A 21,905-nucleotide genomic window follows, 5' to 3' on the forward strand; every position below is an offset into this window, starting at 1 on the left:
TGTTACTACTTTCCACAGCTTCTTTAGTTCTCTTCGCAGCTGAAGGAGGTGGCAGAGGGACAAAAGTAAATGACTGCCTGAAGATCTGAATCTACAGATAGAGGAATGTGTTGCCTGAAAAGTTTGAAAGATATTTGGGTATGTGTGAGAGAAGGAGGGCAGGGCAGAAGGTCAATAGTGGGGAAAGAGAGAGGCTAGAAAAGTTATAGTAGTGCAGCAGGAGAAAAAGTATGAAAATCAGTAAGCACAGAAAATAAAGAGAAAGAGGAGAGTGAAAAGAAGCAGGATGACATTTAGGTGGAGTGGTGCCCAAAGATGATGTCTTACTGACTTGCCAGAGAGGAGGGGCTTACAGTGCTCCTCATCCTCTAGTCTTGCTCCCTGCTACAGGGGGTGATTTCTGTACAGAAATTTACACTGCAGTGAACACTCAAACCTGCCAGCCTTCCCTCTCATTGCTGCCTTTCCTGGATTTAGAAAGAATATACATCCAATATATTGTATAAATTTATTTTAGAAAACTGACACAAGCTATAGTTTAAAATAAGCCAGACTGCCCATAATCCAGTCTCAGCAACTGCTGCGATTGTAGACTGTCTGAGCAACCTCCATTTTTCCATTTCTCTGACTTTGCTATCCCTCCTACTTTCTTTCTGTGTCACCTTCACAGTTTTAACAGCTATGGTCTCATCAGCAGTAGCTGCTATATATTCAGAAGAATTTTTAAGAATCCTGAGACCTGTCTGGTTATATAAAATCGTGTATTTTAGTCCCAGAGTCTCAGTTTAAGCAAGTGTTCGAGCATGCAAAATTCTTCACCCTGTCTGACAAGTGTTTATGGGTGCATATCACTACCATCTAGTGGCAAGAAGAGTTATAGCACTTAGTAGGCTCGCACAGGAAATGCTAGATTTTACTTCAATAACCAGGATCCTTCAGCAGGAAGTTAGGTGTGGTCTCTAGAAGGAGTATTTAAAAAAAAAAAAAAAAAAAAAAAAAGAGAGAGAGAGAGAGGAGGGGAAAAAAAAGAAAAAGACATGATGGAATTTTAGCTGCAGTCTGCCTTGGTGCCATTCCAAACCCACATAAGTGCAAGATTCTTCACTGGTAATGAATTTTTAATTGTTTCCTGCAGTATTAAAACAGGATTATGCCTTTTTTTTTTTTTTTTTTTTTTCTCTCCCCCCCCGCAATAAAATCTAACAGGATTCTGCTGCAGGACCACTCTCCTTTTCCTTATTAACCCTCTGCTACTAGCAGCTAGTGCAGCTTCCAGCAGCAGTTTGCTACAGACTGTCCATGACAGACTGCACCAGGTGCGGTTGCCCGCAATGGCAAAGCATGCTGGCAGGGAGACCCGCAGGAGTTGGGATGCGTGTGGATGTCTGTGTAGGTGTAAATGGTTATGTGCATATGGTTGAAAAGGAGGAGAAAGCATCATGTTGCAGTTTATTTAGCAGGATTCAAAAATATGAATTTGTTGCAGCTGTGCTGGAGTATATGTATTTAGCAAGACAGTAAAATAGGATCATGCTGATTGTATTCTAACTGTTGTGTCATTTTAATTTGATAATTGTTTCTTGAGTATACTATGTTACTCAGAAGTTGTTGCTTTTTATTGCATTTGCTATATTTTTAACATGCTTACTCGGGAGAAGGACTCAAGAAAAATTCTTGAAGGCTACAGCAGAGATTCTGTTTATGATTTCAGACCACAGTATTTGTATTAGGAATATTTTGCACTTGTTTGTTTGAACTGTCTGGAGACATTAAAAAGAGATGGTTCTGCTCTTCTTAGTGAAAATTGCGAAACATATACAATTGGTATGGTATCAGACGTAAAAGATCTAAGTGCAGTATGTAATGATTAAAGATAATTTTTGTTTAATTCAGCAGTTCTTCCAGTGCACAGTGTGTTGCCAGGCAGGGGATCTGAATACAGGTGCTTATGCTTGAATCTCGTTTCCTGAGCTGGCAGCTCTGCAAAGGCAGCATATTTGTACCCAAAGAGAAGGAGCATCTCACATTGCTTTCAACTGATCCCTCTGGCCTTACATGGCAGTAGTGGATTCTAGGAGTCATTTCTGCTCCTTCTAGCTAGAGGGAGAGTTGATCCAAGGTGCAGCTTTCAGGATAATAAAGAGATGAATTGTCTGGAGTCTCCCTCCTCAACACCAGACCAGAAACAGTTCAGAATTGTTGATTCCTCACACTGAATGTGGTGGAAAAATATCTCCTACTTCATTCATGGGAATGGATAGCATTACCCTTGACAAAGGCAAGAAGATGTTACTATATTGTATGTGACTTTTTTTTTAAAATACAGTCTATAGAATTGGCAATCTATCATCACAAGCACTGAGTGAATTTTAAACTAAATTTTTTAAGAATTGATACCTTCACGACAACTCTAAGAGGCCAGCTGCAAAGGAAAATGGTTGGTTTTGAAATAAAAACAAATGAAAAACTCCGTTTCACAGCAGCCTCCTCTTGGATGATAATTACTAACTGAATTTAACAAGATGTCCCACTGAAAATTCTGTGGAGGTATATTCCTTTATGCTGTTTTTAGCTATTTGTGTTGGTCTAAATTTGTTCTGTGTTTTTTATATTCTTAGCACTTTTTTATGAGAGAGGCTAAACAGTAATTAAGAGGTGCAGGATGAAAAGATGGCACAATCTGTGCTGGTACCACCAGGACCTGACAGCTTCCGCTATTTCACAAGAGAATCGCTTGCAGCTATTGAACAGCGTATCAATGAAGAAAAAGCTAAAAAATCCAAACAAGAACGCAAAGATGATGATGATGAAGATGGCCCAAAGCCAAATAGCGACTTGGAGGCAGGAAAGACACTGCCATTTATTTATGGTGACATACCTCCAGGAATGGTGTCCGAGCCCTTGGAAGACCTGGACCCGTATTATATCAATAAAAAAGTGAGTGTGTTGTATATTTTACTATCAGACTTTAAGAAAATTAAAATACAACAAACCCTCTCACAGGCATAGTATTTCCAGTATTTTGGACCGGTTCTTTAAGTATAATGCATTCTCCCAACAGCTGATTTCATTGGCAGAAGTCTCAATTGCAAGAACAGAAGTCAGTAATGAAAGTTCGTGGGATCTGGTCTGTAGGTAGAGATGCATTTAGATTTACACCTAGTATTTTACTAAAATTTGTAACTTTCAGTGTTTTACACACGAGAATTGAAGAAGTAGCACAGTGGTTGTCTTTAAAATTATTATTCTATTATTTGCTGTATTATAGATGTGAAAGGAACAGATCTTCACTGTGAAGTCTATATCAAAGGTAGCTAGATGCCTTCTCACTAGCTTTCTTCTCTGTCACGTAGAAAGCCTAGGTTGCATTCCCTTGTTGCTGGGAAGGATAGAGAAGTATGTAAAGGTAATTTCTCAGGATGTGCCAAAGATCTTCCTCTTCCATTTTGTACTGTAGAGACTTAGATAGTCTGGGTGAAAAATTTTTAGATTTATATGCTTCTATGATTGTTATCAAAGAGAAGGTGTTTAAAAGAGGGAAATAAATAAAGAGGAGGTAGGAATTCCTCTTGGAGTGTTGACAGAATGTTACATAATTAAAAAAAAATAATTATCTCTATTTAATAGAGATGTTCATTTAAAGAAGAAATAAACCAGATATTTTCTTATTGTTTAAAGTAATAGCAACTACTGTTGTGGCCAAGCACAGAAGTGCTGAACTTTACATTTTTGACCAGATGGCCTTGGGTTTCCTCCAGATTTCCAGTCTCTCAGATTTTGGCATCATATGTATTGCATCATCATTATTCTACCAGTAAAGAAGAAATTACCTTTTTTAAAAATTATTTTCTGTCTTCATAATTTTTTCTTGTGCTTTCTTTTCTTTCCTGTGGAAATCAACTAGTGAATAAAAACAAGTGAATTAAAAAAAAAAAATGCATGAAAGCAAAAAAATCTACTTCAAAGAAAAAGGAAGAAAACCCTCAAGAATTGTTAGGAGTCAAACTTGAACTAACTGAAAAAATACAAATGAGGATATTTCCTGCAGGAATTGGGGGTATGCCTCATCACTAATAGGTTGAAACAATAACAATTTAGGCATATCATGATAAACTAAAGAGAGAGAACAGCTTTTAAAAAAAATCAGCTGTACCTTCAATATTCATTGCAGAATTTCTAAAACTCAATTCATTGTATGGAGAATCGTGAGTTAAATTTGAAAACAAGGTTTTTCAATTAAATATTGTGTTCTGCTCCCTTTATTCAAGTGATTTACCCTATTGAAGTCTGGAAGTAAGGCAAATGGAATTTGGGGCAAAGTGCTGATCACTTTCCTTCCTTCTTTCCCAGTTCTGCAGTAGTAAAAATCTAAATTCAGAGCTGTAAATCCTAAAGTTAGCGCACGTGTTATCATGGTTTGGAAATGAGAAAAGTAATTCTCCAATTAACTGTGGACATGAAGTAAAATCCTGCTGAATTGCTTATTCCTGATTGAGAAATGCATAGCAATTGTCTTGGTCTTTTCCAAAAGCATAGTGGTTTCTACATGGAGATGTGAGACTCCAACCTACACATGCATTGCAATCAGAATTTCTCCAATTATTTTTCTTGGTGTTCTTTGTATATCTTTGAACATCATTGTTTAGGTCAGATTGCATTTTAATTTTTCAGTATGTCTTGATGAGTCAGCATCGCACAAATGGTGCTTCATCAGAGGGTTTATCGGAGTAAAGGGAACAGAAATCATACGAAAAACTCTGATTTGAGGGCAGATTTTCTTGAACTCCAGGAAGAATAGTAATAGAGTTGAAAAGCAAAGGTAGCAAAGATAGTACATTACAGACCAATCCTTTCTCCTCTACAATAAAGGACCTCAGTATGGCTGGAGAATCAATGGGTATCTGGAAATGCAAATAGGTTCAGTTTGGAAGAGCTGAAATTTATTATTTTAGGCAGGAGGAGGCATTGTGTTTTCAGGATTTCAGCTGCTGTATTTGGCACACCTGCTCAGAAAGTAGAGCATAATCTTTATAAATGCTGCCCTCTTATTCCAGCTGAGGCAGATCACGGCTGTTGGCAGCACTTCAGGTTTGCATGGCTTATGTTCCCTTTGGGCTTTTTGGGGCTGCCACAATGCTAGCTAGATCCACTTACCTTCAATGAAGATGAACTTTCACCCATATGTAGAAAGAAGAGATGATAGAAATAGACAGGAATTTCCCCAAATGCATGGAAATCTAAATAATTTTAAACTTACTGCACAATACATAAAGGCTTTGTTCTTCTTTATTTCCCAGGTTTTAAGAAAACCATTACATTTATAAATGCTTTTTAAAAAGTTGGCAGTATGCATGAGTTACTGCTGAAATGGTGGAGAGACAGTGAAAATGCATGGATTATTAAATTCTGTATTAGGTAAAAGTAAAGCATGACATAACAAAAAAAAGACAGAATTGCAGGTATGAAACTCTCAGAAGAAACAGTTGAAAAGAGAAGCGATGTGTTATTGTTTTCTTAGAGTACACCAAAAACTGTGCAGTATATTACTGTTAAGCTGAAAAACTGGTTATTGAACACTATCAATTTCCTTATTTTCATGAAGATTGCTCTTGAAATTTAGATCACTTTGTAGTACTATTGTCTTAGTCCTTTGATATGTTAATTAATGCTGGTTATTTGATTCAGGGAATGTTGAGATTTTAATGGCTTTAATTTTTTTTTAAAGGTACATACCTCTGTGTATATGTTATAAGGTACAAAAAGTTTACTAAATCTTCAAATATTACACGTTTATACCTTATATATTTGTCTTTGTTTTCTAGCTAGCAATAGTAGGACTACTTATGATTTCTATATAAACTTATTCAAATGTTTTCATGCAGTTATATTTATAGTAATTTGACTGGAGTCTACTACATGTGAACTGGACAAGGGGATTGTGATTCTGGGGAAGGTATAAGTGGAAGAAGAGTTTGAGCAAATATGATTAATGATTAAATGGACATGTTTCTGGGTTTGAACTTGTAACTTGGTATCTTTTAAATGCTGTTTTTGATTCTGTGTTTGTTTTTTCCAGACCTTTATAGTATTGAATAAAGGGAAGGCAATATTCCGATTCAGTGCCACGTCTGCCCTGTACATGTTAACTCCTTTCAATCCTCTTAGAAAAATAGCTATTAAGATTTTGGTACATTCATATCCTTTTCAAGTGGTTAGTCTAAAGCTGTAGGGAATGAGATGTTACTTAGTATTGAAATAATTCTCTGGCACATGTCCCAGGATCAATACGATCTACAGTGCTTTGTCCCTCTTCTCTCTACTATTTATGTCCTCTGTTCTTTTTCTTATTCCCTTTTAATATTTGTGTTCATTGCTGTATCTTTATATAGTAATATCAGAAGAAAGACGACCAGTCATTGTCCTTTACAATTTCTTTCTCTTTTTTCTTCCCTCTTTTTTCCCCTTCCCTCTTAGTTTTTCTATAATCATTACATCTTTTTTCATCTTTTGCCCTCCTCCACATTTTTCATAAACTGTAGATACATTGTTCAAAATACTTTCAGTTCTTCACTGACATTTTGTATTAAAAATAAAATCTTTGATCCCAGGTTTGTGCTTGCATTAATATTTAGTGAAAATACGGTTTCATTATTCCTTTTCATTTTCTGATTCAGATCACTATTGCAGAATGATAGGTTGATAAACCAGCTTAGGTTTCTTGTTTTATTGTACATTCTCAGTCCTATATGTACCTTACCTGACTGTTTTATTTCGTGATCATTATTGCATTATGCACTCATAATCCTGTAGATGTTTTAACTTCAGTCTTCAAGTAGGTGAGATTTCCACATTGCAGAGAGAGATTTGCAAAGCTAAATGATCTTAGTGACTTATCTATTATTTTGTCTTTTTCAGTGTTTTGCTAGCTGACTATAGTAGGCATCCCACTGGTCTGATCCCAAATGTTGCAATGAGGGCATTAACTTCAGCACATCTGCTTGCTTAAGGCAACATACAAATGTTTGCACGCTTCTATTTTGCAAGAGTCTGACATAAGCACACTGAAAACAGTTTTGTGCAGCATTACATATAGGGATCCTAAGACCATGTAGAATAAATCTTGAAAGATTTTTTTTTTTCAATCTTGATATGATGGAAATCTGATAATTAAAATGGTTGTTACGTGTTGGATGTTATGGATGGCTAGCCTACAAATTACTTCAGAATCAATCATGACACTACATAGCCTGTTTTGTATTTGATTGATACAAGTGTCACTACAAATACTTATTTGTCAATTATCTGACACTCCTTAGAATGTTATAAAGCATTATTCAATTGCATGGAATAATGGAAGATCATGGGACTGAGATAGTGATGAAGAGCTAGTCACCAAAGTCAGAGTGTTATAAAATGTTGTTTAAAGTTGTGGGAAGGTATATCCTAGTTACTCTTCCACTGATGAAATAATAGTGAGGATTTGCAACTCCGAGAGGACATTTCATCAAAAAAGGATTTTGAAAGCCTTGTAAAATACAGGCTTGTGAGACATTCTTACAACACATTATTTTTAATGGGTTTTAAAATACCTTTCTTTCTTTTCTACTCTGTTCATATATGAATTATATTAATCTAGTGAGAAGCTAGATTCCAAGTAAAGCATTTAAAATACATTTACTGAGCAGAAAACTTGATGAATTGTTGAGTGTAATGTCACAGTTGTTTGACAGTTCAGAAAGCAGAGGTATTTACTGTCACTGGAAAGATTTTTTTTCATTACTGTAGACATGCAAAGAAAACTTCATGGGGGGAACCTCACAGTACTTTTGACCTCATTATTCTAGGATTTCTATTTGGGAGCACCGTCTGAACCTGCATTTTAGTTACAGAAGCTAAAGCTCTTCTCAAAATCGAGCTTTGACCTCTGTCTAATTTTAGGTGGTGGTGCCATCATGTGGACATTTTGTGCATCACCTGTGTGGTTTTCATTTTGGTGTTTGTATTTTTATTTCTAAGAAGAATGTCATCAGTCCTGAAAGTGAAAAGTTGTAGATCCAGAGCAGTTCTGTTAAAATCAATTTAGTTATTTATTACTTGGACCTGTTCTGGAATTCTTTTTAGTTTTCTTTTTTTGAGAATATAATTTGCCTTCTCCATCAACATTTATATTATAAAGCCCATATGTAAACCAAACAGGAATAAAATAATTATTTCCCTGAAATTTACCTATGATTCCTCCCACTATGTGACAAAGAGCTTTCAAATATATGTGTTATAATGATAAACAAAAATGTTGATACATGCCAAATTTTATAGTGAATCATAAAAGAAGAAAAGTGAAGAAAATTTATTGTTCAGTTTCATATGCATGAAGTAGTTCAGATTTGTCTAGATTATCCAAAACAAATGCTTTTTATCATATCCCACTAAGTTAGAAGCTACTACTTCAAACTTTCACATTTTTATTCAAAAGAAAAAAAAAATCATCTAAGGTCTTCTTAAAATTAAGTTGGGTTGGGGGTTTTTTATATCTTTCAAGTTTTCTAATTTTTAGTATGCAATTGTTATCTTTTAGCTACAAAGCAGTGACTATGGAAGCTTTAACATTTTCAGGGCTGTGTTAACAGAGCAGTGGAGGAATAAATAGCTTCTGATAGTGGAAATCTGCCAAAGCAGTGTGTTATTTGATACTCTTTTTATGAGATTTTTCTGGCTTACATTCCTTAACTCTTAGCCTACATTATTCAGCATGCTCATCATGTGCACTATTTTGACCAACTGTGTATTTATGACCATGAGTAACCCTCCAGACTGGACAAAGAATGTAGAGTAAGTTAAATGAATTTTTCTTTGAATAATAGTCAGTAATCTGAAATAAACTGCTGTAAATTATTTTATATGAGGATGGCATCCACTGGCAGCAGCTACCTTGTTGGCATATCCTTTCGACAACCATGTATGCTACAATGCTTCCCTCATTACAAGTTGTTCAATGTCCGTTCTCTGTTTGCAGTACTAGATGGGGAATGTAAGAAGAGAAGCTAGTCTTATGACCATGAAAAAAGCAGATTATAAATATTTTCCACTACATTCTATGTTATGTCTTTGCAAGAATGCAGGGAAATACACTTTTCCATCTCTATTGCCGCAGCTACTATAGATAAAAGGATAATCTAATAGATGGCTGTGTTCACCATAGTGCAGCTTTCCTTTACCAAAGACAACCTAACAATGGAAAGCTTGTTTATAAAATAAGCTGTTAAAAAAGTGTTTAAATGATTGGTTATTCCTCCCATAGGAATAGAAAGGGTTCAATATGATGATGTCAACTACTTGGTGTCAATATACAATGGTTGCATATTTTGTGATAGTTCCAAGGCTGTAGACTACAGTGGGAAACACGGCTCTCCATTTCCTGGTGCTTAATTTTTGCAGTAGCATTTTATGCTTCTGCTTCTTATTCATTCCTAGCTGCTTTAGATATGTACCTGTTTAATCTTCAGTAATCAAAAGTGAAATCATAGGGCTAATAAAGTCAGTAGAGGCATTCTCATGTTGAGTTCAAGATGAACATATATGTATTCAGGATGTCTAGCATATAATATTTATTAATAGTGATACCTAGTTTGGATATTTCTTCATGTCATTAAATTTTGCCATTTAGATATATGACAAAAGTCCTTCTCATCTCTTGAGTAAAGTTGTGCAGGAAATAAATTTTGGTTTAGTAATTGAACTGAAAAACTTCACATTGGAAAACTGGTTTCAGGTTGGCTCAAGTCTGAAAATCAGTTCAAGCCTTTTAAGCAGGTTAATTTGAATTATTTTCCATTAAAGACACAAATGAAACTAAATTTCAAGATTACATCATTTGGACATAGAAAACTGAAATTACTCAGAATGCCAGAATTAAATATTTTTACTTTTTACATTTCAACAACATTTTTTAGTCAAAATGAGTAGCTGAATTTTATTGGCATTTGTAAATATTTTTGTTGTTCTTGCACAGGATTTTGAATTTGAAAACAATCATTTCATTCTAGTACTGTGCCTGTCTTGCTGAAAGTGAAGTACTGGATACACCTACACTGTAACAAAGTCAGTGAGGACTGATGAGGGTTGGCACATTGCCAGCTCATGGTACTGAGCAACACTTCAACATAAAAATAACATTGAAGAAAGAAATTTGTAGCCTGGAAGCAGCTTCTGAAATTCTAACATAATCCATCTGTGTTTTGTTATAACATGGATTCAGATTTGACATAAACATGCACCAATGAACTAACTGGGAATTCTGCAACTGTCTCGTTGGTATAGATTATAGAATTTGAACTTAAGCGATGGGTGGTCATTGTCCTTTAATCGTAATTTGGTTCCTCCTTCCTTATGGTATAAATTCTGCAGATATTTAAAGTTGGCTGTAATTTCCATTTAATTCTTATGCCAGTTGAGGAGAAGAAAAGGAGAATAAAGCAACTAGAGAGCATAATATATAAAGATAACATGTATGTATTTCCATAAACTCTGTCTTGCCTATTTTCCTCAGATACACGTTCACTGGAATTTATACCTTTGAATCACTTATTAAAATTCTTGCAAGGGGCTTCTGTTTAGAAGATTTTACATTTCTTCGAGACCCATGGAATTGGCTAGATTTCACTGTCATTACATTTGCGTAAGTCTTCTACTTTTTTTTTTTTTAATTAAAAAATCTTTCTGATAGCATGAAATTAGTGACTAAAAATTGCCTCATATTTTGTCAGCCAGAACATTTGGAGCCTGGACTTCCTGCGGTTTCAATATGTTTCTTCTACTTCTTTTACACATTTTAGTATTTCTAACTAAGCATGTGCTGCAGAGGCCAGCATGGTGCGCCAGCCCGTTAGGATTGTGAATGCCATCAGCCTGAACTGTTCATATCCTGTCTCCCTTCTGCATACCAGAATTAAAGGAATCCTTTTGACTTCCTCCTATAAGCTGACCAAATTCGGTTTCAAACATCAAGTCAATGTGTTTTATTTTGATAAAACTTAATTTAATTTGATGGTCAGAAGCATATCTGTAACACAGGCAAAATACAGTGAACGGTGAAGAGGTCTTGATCAAAGACCCAAGCAAATAGGATAAAACCTGCCTCAATTCTGAGTAACTGTGATTTAATCCTACAGGTATGTAACAGAATTTGTAAACCTAGGCAATGTTTCAGCTCTTCGAACTTTCAGAGTATTGAGAGCTTTGAAAACTATTTCTGTAATCCCAGGTAAGAAGTAGTTGGTGTAAGGTGTTAGGCCCCTCGTAACTCCGATTGTTATTTGTGTGCTGTCATTGTGTTTGTGTGTGAACTCCCCTATTACAGATATGTGACAGAGTTTGTGGACCTGGGCAATGTCTCAGCGTTGAGAACATTCAGAGTTCTCCGAGCTTTGAAAACAATATCAGTCATTCCAGGTGAGAGCTAGGTTAAACACCGAGGCTGACTTTCGTTCCACAAAGGCTGTACTCACGCTTTTAAAGCATAAGCCTTGTTTGCAACACATTGTTAACAAAATAGAAAAAACAAGAATCAAGACATGTAATTTTATTTAAATTGATTCTTGCGTTTTTTATATTAGTTGTATTTTCTTTTAAAAAAAAATCAGCCTTTGAGTTTAACAAATTCTTGCATGAGATATTTGCAGTAAACAGCCTATGTGATTTGCATCTTATGACATCAAGCTTTCCTTTACATGTTTTAAATATAAGTTAATTTTAAGCTTTCATACTGATGCAAATTTTATCATTTATTGCAGGCACTTGATACAGCAACTTAATTCATTTTTAAGTCATGTATAAAAAATAAAACTCTAAAGGATAGCATGGGCCATGCATGGGGTATTGTTTTAAAGATGTTTTTCTTCTCCAAACCATCACCCCTCTTATATTGTAAGAAGATTTTGAGAATATCATTCAAATATGAACTTACAATGTCTTTGTAATGGGTTTACTAATGCAGAATATTTTTTAAAATGTTCATGTAAGAAAGGTTTGGGCAAGAAGCATCAGCAAAAGTAAACGATGCGTTTCTATATAGGGTTAAGATATAGCATGAATAATAAAATCACTTGTTTTGGCATAAACAATATGTTTGGTATTTTCTGCTTTTTATTTCTGTACACTGTAAAATAAGCATAAACTTACAGCTTTTCATTCATCTTCACAAGTAATAAGGCTTTTCATGAAAATTATTGTCTCACAAATATTAGACTCAGTTGTCATTTTGCATGAAATCTTTATCTTGTCAGGAAAAATCACATGATTTTTCGGTGTGTTGAGTATCTGTTTAACATCATAATAAAAATCTTTTCTCTTTGCAGGCTTGAAGACTATCGTGGGAGCCCTAATTCAGTCTGTGAAGAAGCTCTCGGACGTAATGATCCTGACTGTGTTTTGTCTGAGTGTATTTGCACTAATAGGGCTGCAGCTGTTCATGGGCAACTTGAGGAATAAATGCCTGCAGTGGCCTCCAGACAATTCTACTTTTGAAACAACTGTCATTTCCTACTTTAATAGCTCTATAGGTGAAAACGGTACATTTATTAATACAACAATGACAACGTTTAACTGGGATGAGTACATCGAAGACAGAAGTAAGAGTTAATTATATCATCTACTGTATTGATTTTCTGGATTTTTTAAAAACCGATACAAAGGCATCAGTATCTTTCCATTGCAATTAAAACGATGTAATCTGACCAAGAGACCTAAAAGCACTCATTTTGTGTAGTAAATAAAAGAACAGTCATAATGTAGTTTAACATACTCATAATATTGTACTGGGTCCCAAAACATCTTTTTACCTTTTATTGAACGGAACTTTTAGAGTAAATCCACACTGTAGCACAAAGCAGACGTTTCTGTGCTAGCTTCAAGCCTCCTGAAGTAGTGTGACAGTCCTACTATGGGATCTGAAATTGTATAGCTACATTAGTGCAAGGTAATGCCCATTATGAAATCCACATTTGAGCATCAGTTAGCTCATGAATCCTGCTATAGCATATAAATGCAGCTGCGTAGTTTCTTCTGGAACTTGGTGGGTGTCTGCAGCACACTCCCTTGCACAGCACAAATATGCTCTTGTGAGAGTACTGGTAATTTATCCCGTGCTTGCTTGTTATTCTAGCAAAATAAGAACTAGATGCCATATTATGTATCTTTCTATTTGTTTCTTATCTTTGGAAAATCAAGAAATTAACATTTTGCTCTCCTTTGTACCTCTTAATACAGTATTGTTTTTAACGGTATAATACAGTATAATACAGTGTAATTGTTAACAATAATTGGTTTACAGTTCAAATAGAACAACTCTGAACATATCTGTAGTAGATTGCTATTCTGTTTTTCATAAAGGTAAATAGCTTCAGTCTCTTTCAATTTATCTGTTCAGTCTCTCTTAACTATTTTGGTGTATTTAGGGTTTTAACTTTGTAGTTAGGCATAAGCTTAGTTTTTTTATAAAGCCTGTGTAAATGTTGTAGCTGATGCCTGTGTCACTGAAAGTTAGGAGAACTCAGTTTTACAGCTAAATGCTTTTGAATTCAAGTCTTATAATCTTTTAATGTACTTATCGTCTCAGCATGCTTGTGGTATCATAGAAATGTTGTCTTGGAGAAGATTTTGGATGATAATCTATTCTTAAAAACATCTGAAAAACAAATTCCATTCCCCTCTAGCTGCCTCTGGTACCTCATCACACAAATGGATTTTTTTTTTTCTAAATATCTGACCTAAATTTTCCTAATTTCAGATTGAATATATTCTCCTGTGGACTTAGAAATAAGATAATAATAGACTACTTTATATTAGTCTTTATGATATTTTAAAACTATGATCTTCTTTATTTCTGATCTTTTCTAAACCAAGCAAGCCTATTTTCTGTTTTGCATTTTCTATACCTGTTTTAACTTTTTTTTTTGCATCTTTGGATTAGTCTGGGATTCTGGTTTTTCTTTTTTGTTTGGATTTTCTGTTTTGATTTTTTTTTTTTTTAATGAGATGCTCAAATCTGGTACTTACTCCTCTAATAAAGGTGCAAATTAGAAGTAATTACCTCATGTAATGAGGTCATGTATGCGACATTTCCTGTTAACACATCTTAAAATTACATCATTTGTATATCAGCACTGTATTGTTGATTCACAGTCAACTTGCAGTTCATGACAATCACTGCATCTTTTTGTACAGCATTGGCTGTGGCCAGATCCTGTCTATTTTGCATTTACGTATTTGATTTTGCCTTGTCAACTGTTGCATTATCCACTTGTGCCTGTTGAAATGAATCTAATAGCTTTTGGACTAGCTTGTCAGTTTGTAAAGGTCATTCTAAATTTCAATCATCTCTCCTAGCTTGATGTCTTCAGAATACTTGATGCATTTTTTTCTATTATTTCATGTCTTGAGTGGGTAATGAAACTTGTTATGAAAACCATATATAGCACAGATCCCTGGAGGATCTTCAGAAAGATGCCCTTATGAATTGACATTGGGCCACTGGCAACTGTTCTCTGAGAGTCTTTTTTCCTAGTATTTTGTGATGATTCCGGCCAGAACATATCTCCTTTATTAGCTTATGAAAGTGTCATGTAGGACTTGTAGCCATGACTGTTTTCCTTTTAAGTTGGCAGGAGACAGGAATAGTTTTATATTATAGACTCATATTGACTATTTTTATTACTTTGACATTATCAACTTTGTATTGAAAAAAGTTATTATTTAAATGTTTTCTAAAATACTGGGCTGAGAGTTTAGCTGACTGGATAGTTTAACTGGATCCTCTGCTTACCAGAAGAGGAATTGTGAATTAGGCCCACAGACAATTTTGAAAATCCAGCTTGGTGCCTAACTGCATCTTTAAACTTTTAAAATTTTTTACATAGGGGTTAGATCTCTCACAGGGCATGACTATGTCAGCACCAGAATGTCTGAAAATCCACTGTTTTCTTACCTGATCTGAGAATAGATTGCAGATGCACAAGTTATGTGCTTAGTCTGTCTCACTCTCTTTAAAATAAGCAGATTTTAGGCTGTCTGTATCGTATACTGGTGGTGACGGAGTAGAAGCAATCAGTAGGAACTGGCTGCAATTCTCTGCTTGCCTCTTTAGCATTAGCCCTCAGTTAGTTCATGCCAGCAAGCACTGAATCTCAAGGAGCCATCTGCTTCCTGGGAACAGCCAGAACATACCTAATTTTGGCAACTTGGCTTAATATGCCACCTGACCCGAGTATCTCCGCTAGAGATTCCCTTTTTACCATAAGAATCCCAAACTAGGAATTGATGGCAAATCGGTTTTCCCTTTCTGCCTCAAAGCAGAACAAAGAAAAGAAAAGAATGTGTGAGGTGCTTTTAAGACTTCCATCTCTTTAAATGATATTTTACCTTATTTTGATTGTTAGTCTATTAACAAAATACATGTACATACTTCAAGTACATTTCTCTGCTATAGAATTTTGTGTAGTAATTTTTGATAATGTACAATAAAAGCCTGGTTCCTCCCTCAGCTGCTAAAGTCAAGGTCCAGTTAGCAATTTCTTTTGCATGTTGTGTTTTCATGCTGAAAAAATTCAGTACTTTTTCAAGTAATATTTGGATAAAATAGCACATAATAAATAATTACAAATAAATATCACTAAATGGTATACATCAAAATGCATGAACAAAGGCAGGGAATCACCCTCATCCTTTGTCTTCTTTTCCTGGTTCACTTATTTGCTGATATACACAATTGAGTAATCCACCCACTGTATCTTATTCGTTTGGGTAGGTTACTGAGAATTAGCTGTACAACTACATTTCTGTTTCCTAAAGAAAGGCCAGCTTCAAGACTCTACAGAAGGTCATCTTCCTGTCAAAACAGTATCTTTCATGCTTTTTGCATTCCTACTCATTGTATATTGCAGTTAAACTATTTATTAACTCTGCTTATTTCTTTAAAGTGTAAAAGTCTATACCATTGCTCAATTTCCATTAAGTATAAATGATGTCTTTCTCATCACCTTTTTCATCTATTTTTTTAAAAAACAGATCATTTCTACTTCTTGGAAGGACAAAATGATGCTCTGCTATGTGGCAATAGCTCAGATGCGGGGTAAGAAAACAGTCATAATTTTTCATTACGCATCAAGAAAAAAGAATTAGCTACTTAGAATAGCTCAGGTGGTCAACTTTAGTATCAACTGTATTGTAGATTTGCAGATTACCACTGTTTTGCAATTGAAGCTATGCCTAAATATAATAATCTATGTGATTTGAGTTTACACAGGCACTTTCTTCAGCATCTTAGGCTAATTTTGTAAAGGTAACCACATGAATGCTATATGCATAAATGTTACTGCCAGCTTGCTGACAACTGTTTATCATCAGCCATGCTAGCTGACGTTCTGCTTTTGTCCTGGTGGAGATATGTTGATACAAATTGTGGGGAAGGGTAGATTACTATTAGTTATATTATTAAAGCATTGAAATATCATTAGGAAATTGAATTTTAAAATGAAAACCGATAAGATATACATTTTTATCATAGGTATGTAGAATAAAATTTTACTTTTTTGTAATTTCATTAGCAACTAGTACTCCTGAACAATTTTGTGATTTACTGTAGCATATCGTAATTTAGAGTAGTTGTTAAAAATAGCATTTCCTCTTCTTTTGTAGTCAATGTCCAGAAGGATATATATGTGTGAAAGCTGGTAGAAACCCCAACTATGGCTACACAAGTTTTGATACATTCAGTTGGGCATTCTTGTCACTGTTTCGATTGATGACTCAGGACTTTTGGGAGAATCTTTACCAGCTGGTGAGGACTTATTAAAATAAATAGCACCATCACCAATACCATTACTACATAGTACTTGCATAGCTATTTTCATTCACGTGTCCCTAAGGCCTTTGGGACATAAATCATCTTTTACTTCATATATGTAAGCTAAAACACTAAGGACCTTGTTCATGATTTAGGTTCCTATGTGCTACTCAAATACATGCTATTTTATGAAGGTGGTTAAGCATTATTGTTTCTTTTCACAAAGGGGTAAATGAACTTAAGTTGTTAAAGCTTCTTGCCCAAACATGCTGTAAATAGATGCTAGTTAAAGCAATTTGCAGTCTAGTACAAATATATTGTCTTTGAAAAGGTTACATCTTGTCCCTGAACTACACATATCCTTAACCCAAAGGACAGTGATGTTGCGCAGCATGACATTTTGTATTCTGCACTGTCTTTGTGGCATTGTAGTTTGGGACTGATGAGACGAGAAGGTAAGATTCTGGTTAGTGGCCCTGCTACTGTTAGATTTGAAGGCTGTAATATAGACATGCGGCAGCAGCTGCTACTACAGATTCTCATTGGTAGAAGTTCTGAAGTATTCAAGCTACTCAATCTTATTTACCTTGACCATAGTAGACACGAAACTTGGATTTTTGCATGTGTAGCCAGGCTATAATACTATTTGTATATGGAAAAAGTAACTAAATAATCTTGTGCTATCAGAAAGCAGTCTTATAATTCATTTCTAGACTATAACACAGATGCTACCATATTATGCAACAGTATTTAAAAGTCTGCTAAAAATTTGTATTATCTCTTTTTCCCCAGACGCTGCGTGCTGCTGGGAAAACATACATGATATTTTTTGTTTTGGTCATTTTCCTGGGTTCTTTCTATCTGATTAATTTGATCCTGGCTGTGGTTGCCATGGCCTACGAAGAACAGAATCAAGCAACCATGGAAGAAGCAGAGCAGAAAGAGGCAGAATTTCAACAGATGCTGGAACAACTGAAAAAGCAACAGGAAGAAGCTCAGGTATCCTTGTAAAGTAAAATTACTTCTTTCATTCATGATTGTGATCGGATGCTTTATGTCCACTTATGAGAATACTTTTACTTCTTTACTCCTAACAATATATTACCTCTAGTCTTATTAATTCCTTTGTTTTCCAAACAAACTTTAATGTTTTCCTTTGCACTGTTTCTTCTGGCTTGAGTGAACCTGTTAATTTGTAACAAAAAATTATAACCAATAAGCTAAAATACCAGATTTTCAAATTGGAGATTCGAAATTAACTTTTTTACTGAGCACTTGAATAAGTTGCCCAGAGTGCTTGTGGAATCACCATCCTTGCAGATAATCAAAAGCTGTCTGGGCATGGTGTTGGGCAACCTGCTTTAGGTGACCCTGTCTATGCTGAGGAGTTGGACATGATGACCTCCAGAAGTTCCTTTCCAACTTCAACTATTCTGTGATTTTATGAAATGGAGATGGAGATGAGGGAAAAAAAAAACAACAGGAATTCTGCGTATTTAAGTAACAGAAGCAAAACTGTTGTAGGTGCTGTGAGAGAAATATTTTGCTTCAGCAATATTTGGCTTTTTCTACTCCTTCCCCAGCTCTCACAGCAGAAAGCCATAGTGTTCTAGTTTTAAAGAAAACTGGAAAAAGTGGAGAAACTGGAGAAAAATGTTTCTATGGTATTATGATTATCATGGTTACATACTACTTTGAAATTACTTTTATTTTTTTTAAGACTCTGAAATCTTTAATAGGACAATTGATAATTTTTACTTGGCATGTGGCCACATAGAGCAGAAATTTAACTGTCTTCCATGTAAGCAGATGGCTAAAGTCAGCAATAGGGGTTTTTTGTTTAGTTAGTTGGTTTGTGGGTTTTTTTACCACAACTTGTAAATAAGTGTTAATCAAATGCTCCACCAATGTTTAAAACTTCAAACAGGAACAGGTCTCTAATAGCCTGCAGTTTAACTCAAATATCAGATATGATTTGCAAAACTGAGATAAACAATGTTACACTAGATATTTAATAGACTAGAGAGTATTCAAAATCTAGCAAGATGGTGTAAGAAAGTGTTGCTTCCTCTTAATAGGGTTTTTTCTTGTTGTTGTTTGAGCCTTGCTTCCTTACTTTTACATAGAATTTCAGGTGAAAAATTCCTTGCAACATATTGCTCCAGCCTAAAACAGATGCTTGTTAACTTGGTTCTCTGACAGCATAGTTTTCTCTTGGGCTGCTCTAACTCCTGGTTTATGGAGCAGTAGCAAATTATGGTTCCTCTGGTATTTCACAAATTATACTTACGATATACTGGGTTCAGTGAAGTGGTATCATTGCTTTTATTTCAAAATAATTATTTTTTCAAGAATGGCAATAAATTTAAAATAGTGAATGGTGTGTGCTTATGTTAATGTTGTAAATTGCATGTGTGCTTGTATGTATAGGCAGCAGCAGCAGCTGCAGCAGCTGACTCAAGAGATTATAGTGGAGTAGGTGGAATAGGTGGATTCTCCGAAAGTTCTTCTGAGGCGTCAAAACTGAGCTCAAAGAGTGCTAAAGAGAGGAGGAATAGAAGAAAGAAAAAAAAGCAAAAAGAACAATCTGAAGGCGAAGCAAAGGATGGGGAAGAATTTCACAAATCTGAATCAGAGGACAGCATCAAAAGGAAAGGTTTCCGATTTTCCATTGAGGGGAATAGACTGACATATGAAAAGAGATTCTCTTCCCCACACCAGGTACCATAGTATTATTACCTCTTAAACACCTTTGTTGTCTACTCATCATGCAAACAAAACTCTGTGAAGTAGTTTGGTCAATTCTTGCAAAAGGTACCACAGACTCTTTGATATCTTAAATCAAAGTATGACCACGTTAATACTTGCAGCCAAAGCTGAAACTGTAAGAATTTGAGAGATTTTGTTTTTATTCTGAATTTATATGTGAAAAATTAAAATAATGTGTGTTAATTAAAATGAGTTGTATTTCAAGTTTCTCCCCATCAAGATGGATGTATTCAGCATGATCAGTGGCCTCAAAATTTGGTGCACACATGCAAAGGAATTTTATGTTTTAAATAAGAAAAGTACTAAATTTGAGGTGCAAAAAACCCAGTAGAAATTGCATAAATGTTATGTGAAATATGACAAATTAATTGATGTGAGCCCATTAATTGTGTTATCTTAAAGAAGGTGGAAATATCTGTGGCAATGTGTCCTTGCATGTGTTCTCTTACACTGAAACACCGGTGACTCAGAGTGCCATCTGCATCTCCCATCCAGACATTTATTTAATTTCGTAGTTTTATTATGTTATCCCTCTTACACTTTTCCGAGCCTCCTCTTCATTTGCCACCTCCAACTCTTCCCTCCGCACCTCAAGTCCAGTTCTCACATCCATTCTTTCCATTTTCTGCCCCTTCATGTGCCTCAATATGCTTCTTCCTTTTATCTCCTCCTTCTCGATTCTCCCTGGTCTTTATGACTTGCTTTCTCCCTCTTTCTAGTCAGTATTACTAAACTAATTCCTTCCTTTTTAATCCTCTTCTATTACTGTCTCTGGAAAGCCTATTTCATCCCTAAATAGATCATGAGCATCCATATTCTCTTCATCTATCACTTTCTCCAGCTCCCATTCTCAAAGAAGCTCAGACTTCTTCATCCAGTATTTTGTTATTAAAGACTGTCCTCCGTAGACCAGACTGTGGTGGGAATACAATGCTAGCTTCCTATTTCTGCCAAGTTAACTCCTCCTTCCACTTACTTCCTAAAGTACTTTGTTTTTTGATAGTACTGCATCCTTTCCCCCACCCACCTTCTGTTTTGGTCTGCAGCTGTTTTATGTTGTTAACTGTCTAACTAGCCTCTGTAAGACCTCATTACTGAATTTAGTTAGTTCATGATTCATTCTGTTCCCTATACAAATTTTCACACCTATATTCATTGACTTCAACTTCATGTTGAAGACATCTGATCCCTTAGGTGCGTATTCTTGCTTGTGTTTTCATTCAAACTGCAGCCTTATTCCACTGTAGCTCAATTCATCCATCTTGTAAGAAATGAAGCACTCCTCATACAACTTGCTTCTTTTACCTTTTCATCTCCAAGTTAATTTACAGCTGTTTACTATGACAGTCTAGCAATCCCCTCCCCTCTGGTTTTCCAGCCCTAGTTCCTTTTCACTGTAGGTTCTAGTCATTAAACAGAAATTTCACTCCCCATTTTTAATAACCTTTTCCTAGACAAAACTGAAGTTTATATCTCATCTTTGATATTTTCCTTGACATTTCACTTGCCTTCAATGTACCTGACCATTATGTTCTTCTGGAAAACTTATCTTCCTTAACATTCATTATTTCATCTCCTCTCAATTCTTCTGGTTTAGTTGTGCTTTAGAAGATCCTTTTACCCCTTTGACAGTTTTCTAAGGGATTTCCACTTTTACTAGTTCCCCCTTTTCTCTCTCTTTTTCTTCTTTTTTTTTTTTTTTTTTTAACTCTACTCTGGACCCACGACTGTGAATCATTTTTCACATGGACCTCTTTCCATGTCCTGATTACTGCTATATTCATCAAGAATGTTGTTGCAAAGAGCACTAACCTATCTCATTGCTTTTACCTAATCTGCTACTAAACCTACCTACCTAAAGATATTTTTAATACCATAAAACATACTGTGCCTAAAGTTCTTCCCAACCCACCTTGTCTACTTAACAGTAAACAAGTCAAGTCCCCATGCCAGCATCCATAACCTCCTGTTAAAATTTCAAACTAGTTTCTTTGAGCTCTTTCTGGTATGCTGCCCCTCATGCTTGGAAGAAGCTCCCATGAGTTTCCACAGAACGCTTCATTGCTTTCCTCAAATCCCTCTTTAAAACTCTCTTTTACCATGCTGCCTACAGAAAGCTTGACAGGGAAGTGATTTCAGGTGAGCTACGACCACTGTTTATCATACCCATCAATTTTTGCCTCCTTGTATTCCCTCTCTTTTTGTATCCATCTGTTGTGTTACACTTAGATAAGTTCCTTGCAGAGTGCCTTTTTGTTCTGCGTTTTGCAGTACCTTGAACAATGGGGCTGAGGTCCAT

At 35.4% G+C, this 21,905-nt stretch overlaps 1 protein-coding gene across 1 annotated transcript in view; it reads left to right on the forward strand.

Moving 5' to 3' along the window:
- Positions 1-917: 917 nt before the first annotated feature.
- LOC104480256 (sodium channel protein type 2 subunit alpha-like) overlaps positions 918-21,905 on the forward strand; it is a 57,887-nt gene continuing 36,899 nt past the window's right edge. Inside the window, exons 1-11 of the mRNA XM_086750965.1 lie at positions 918-1,107; positions 2,619-2,937; positions 6,077-6,211; positions 8,735-8,829; positions 10,547-10,675; positions 11,357-11,448; positions 12,354-12,626; positions 16,060-16,123; positions 16,690-16,831; positions 17,630-17,836; positions 19,268-19,558. Of these exons, the coding sequence (XP_086607091.1) occupies positions 2,671-2,937; positions 6,077-6,211; positions 8,735-8,829; positions 10,547-10,675; positions 11,357-11,448; positions 12,354-12,626; positions 16,060-16,123; positions 16,690-16,831; positions 17,630-17,836; positions 19,268-19,558 (1,695 nt within the window). The 5' untranslated portion in view covers positions 918-1,107; positions 2,619-2,670. The remainder of the gene's footprint in view (positions 1,108-2,618; positions 2,938-6,076; positions 6,212-8,734; positions 8,830-10,546; positions 10,676-11,356; positions 11,449-12,353; positions 12,627-16,059; positions 16,124-16,689; positions 16,832-17,629; positions 17,837-19,267; positions 19,559-21,905) is intronic.

This window comes from Chlamydotis macqueenii, chromosome 6 (genome assembly GCF_036417535.1).
Source record: "Chlamydotis macqueenii isolate bChlMac1 chromosome 6, bChlMac1.mat, whole genome shotgun sequence".
Taxonomy (NCBI): Eukaryota; Metazoa; Chordata; class Aves; order Otidiformes; family Otididae; genus Chlamydotis; species Chlamydotis macqueenii.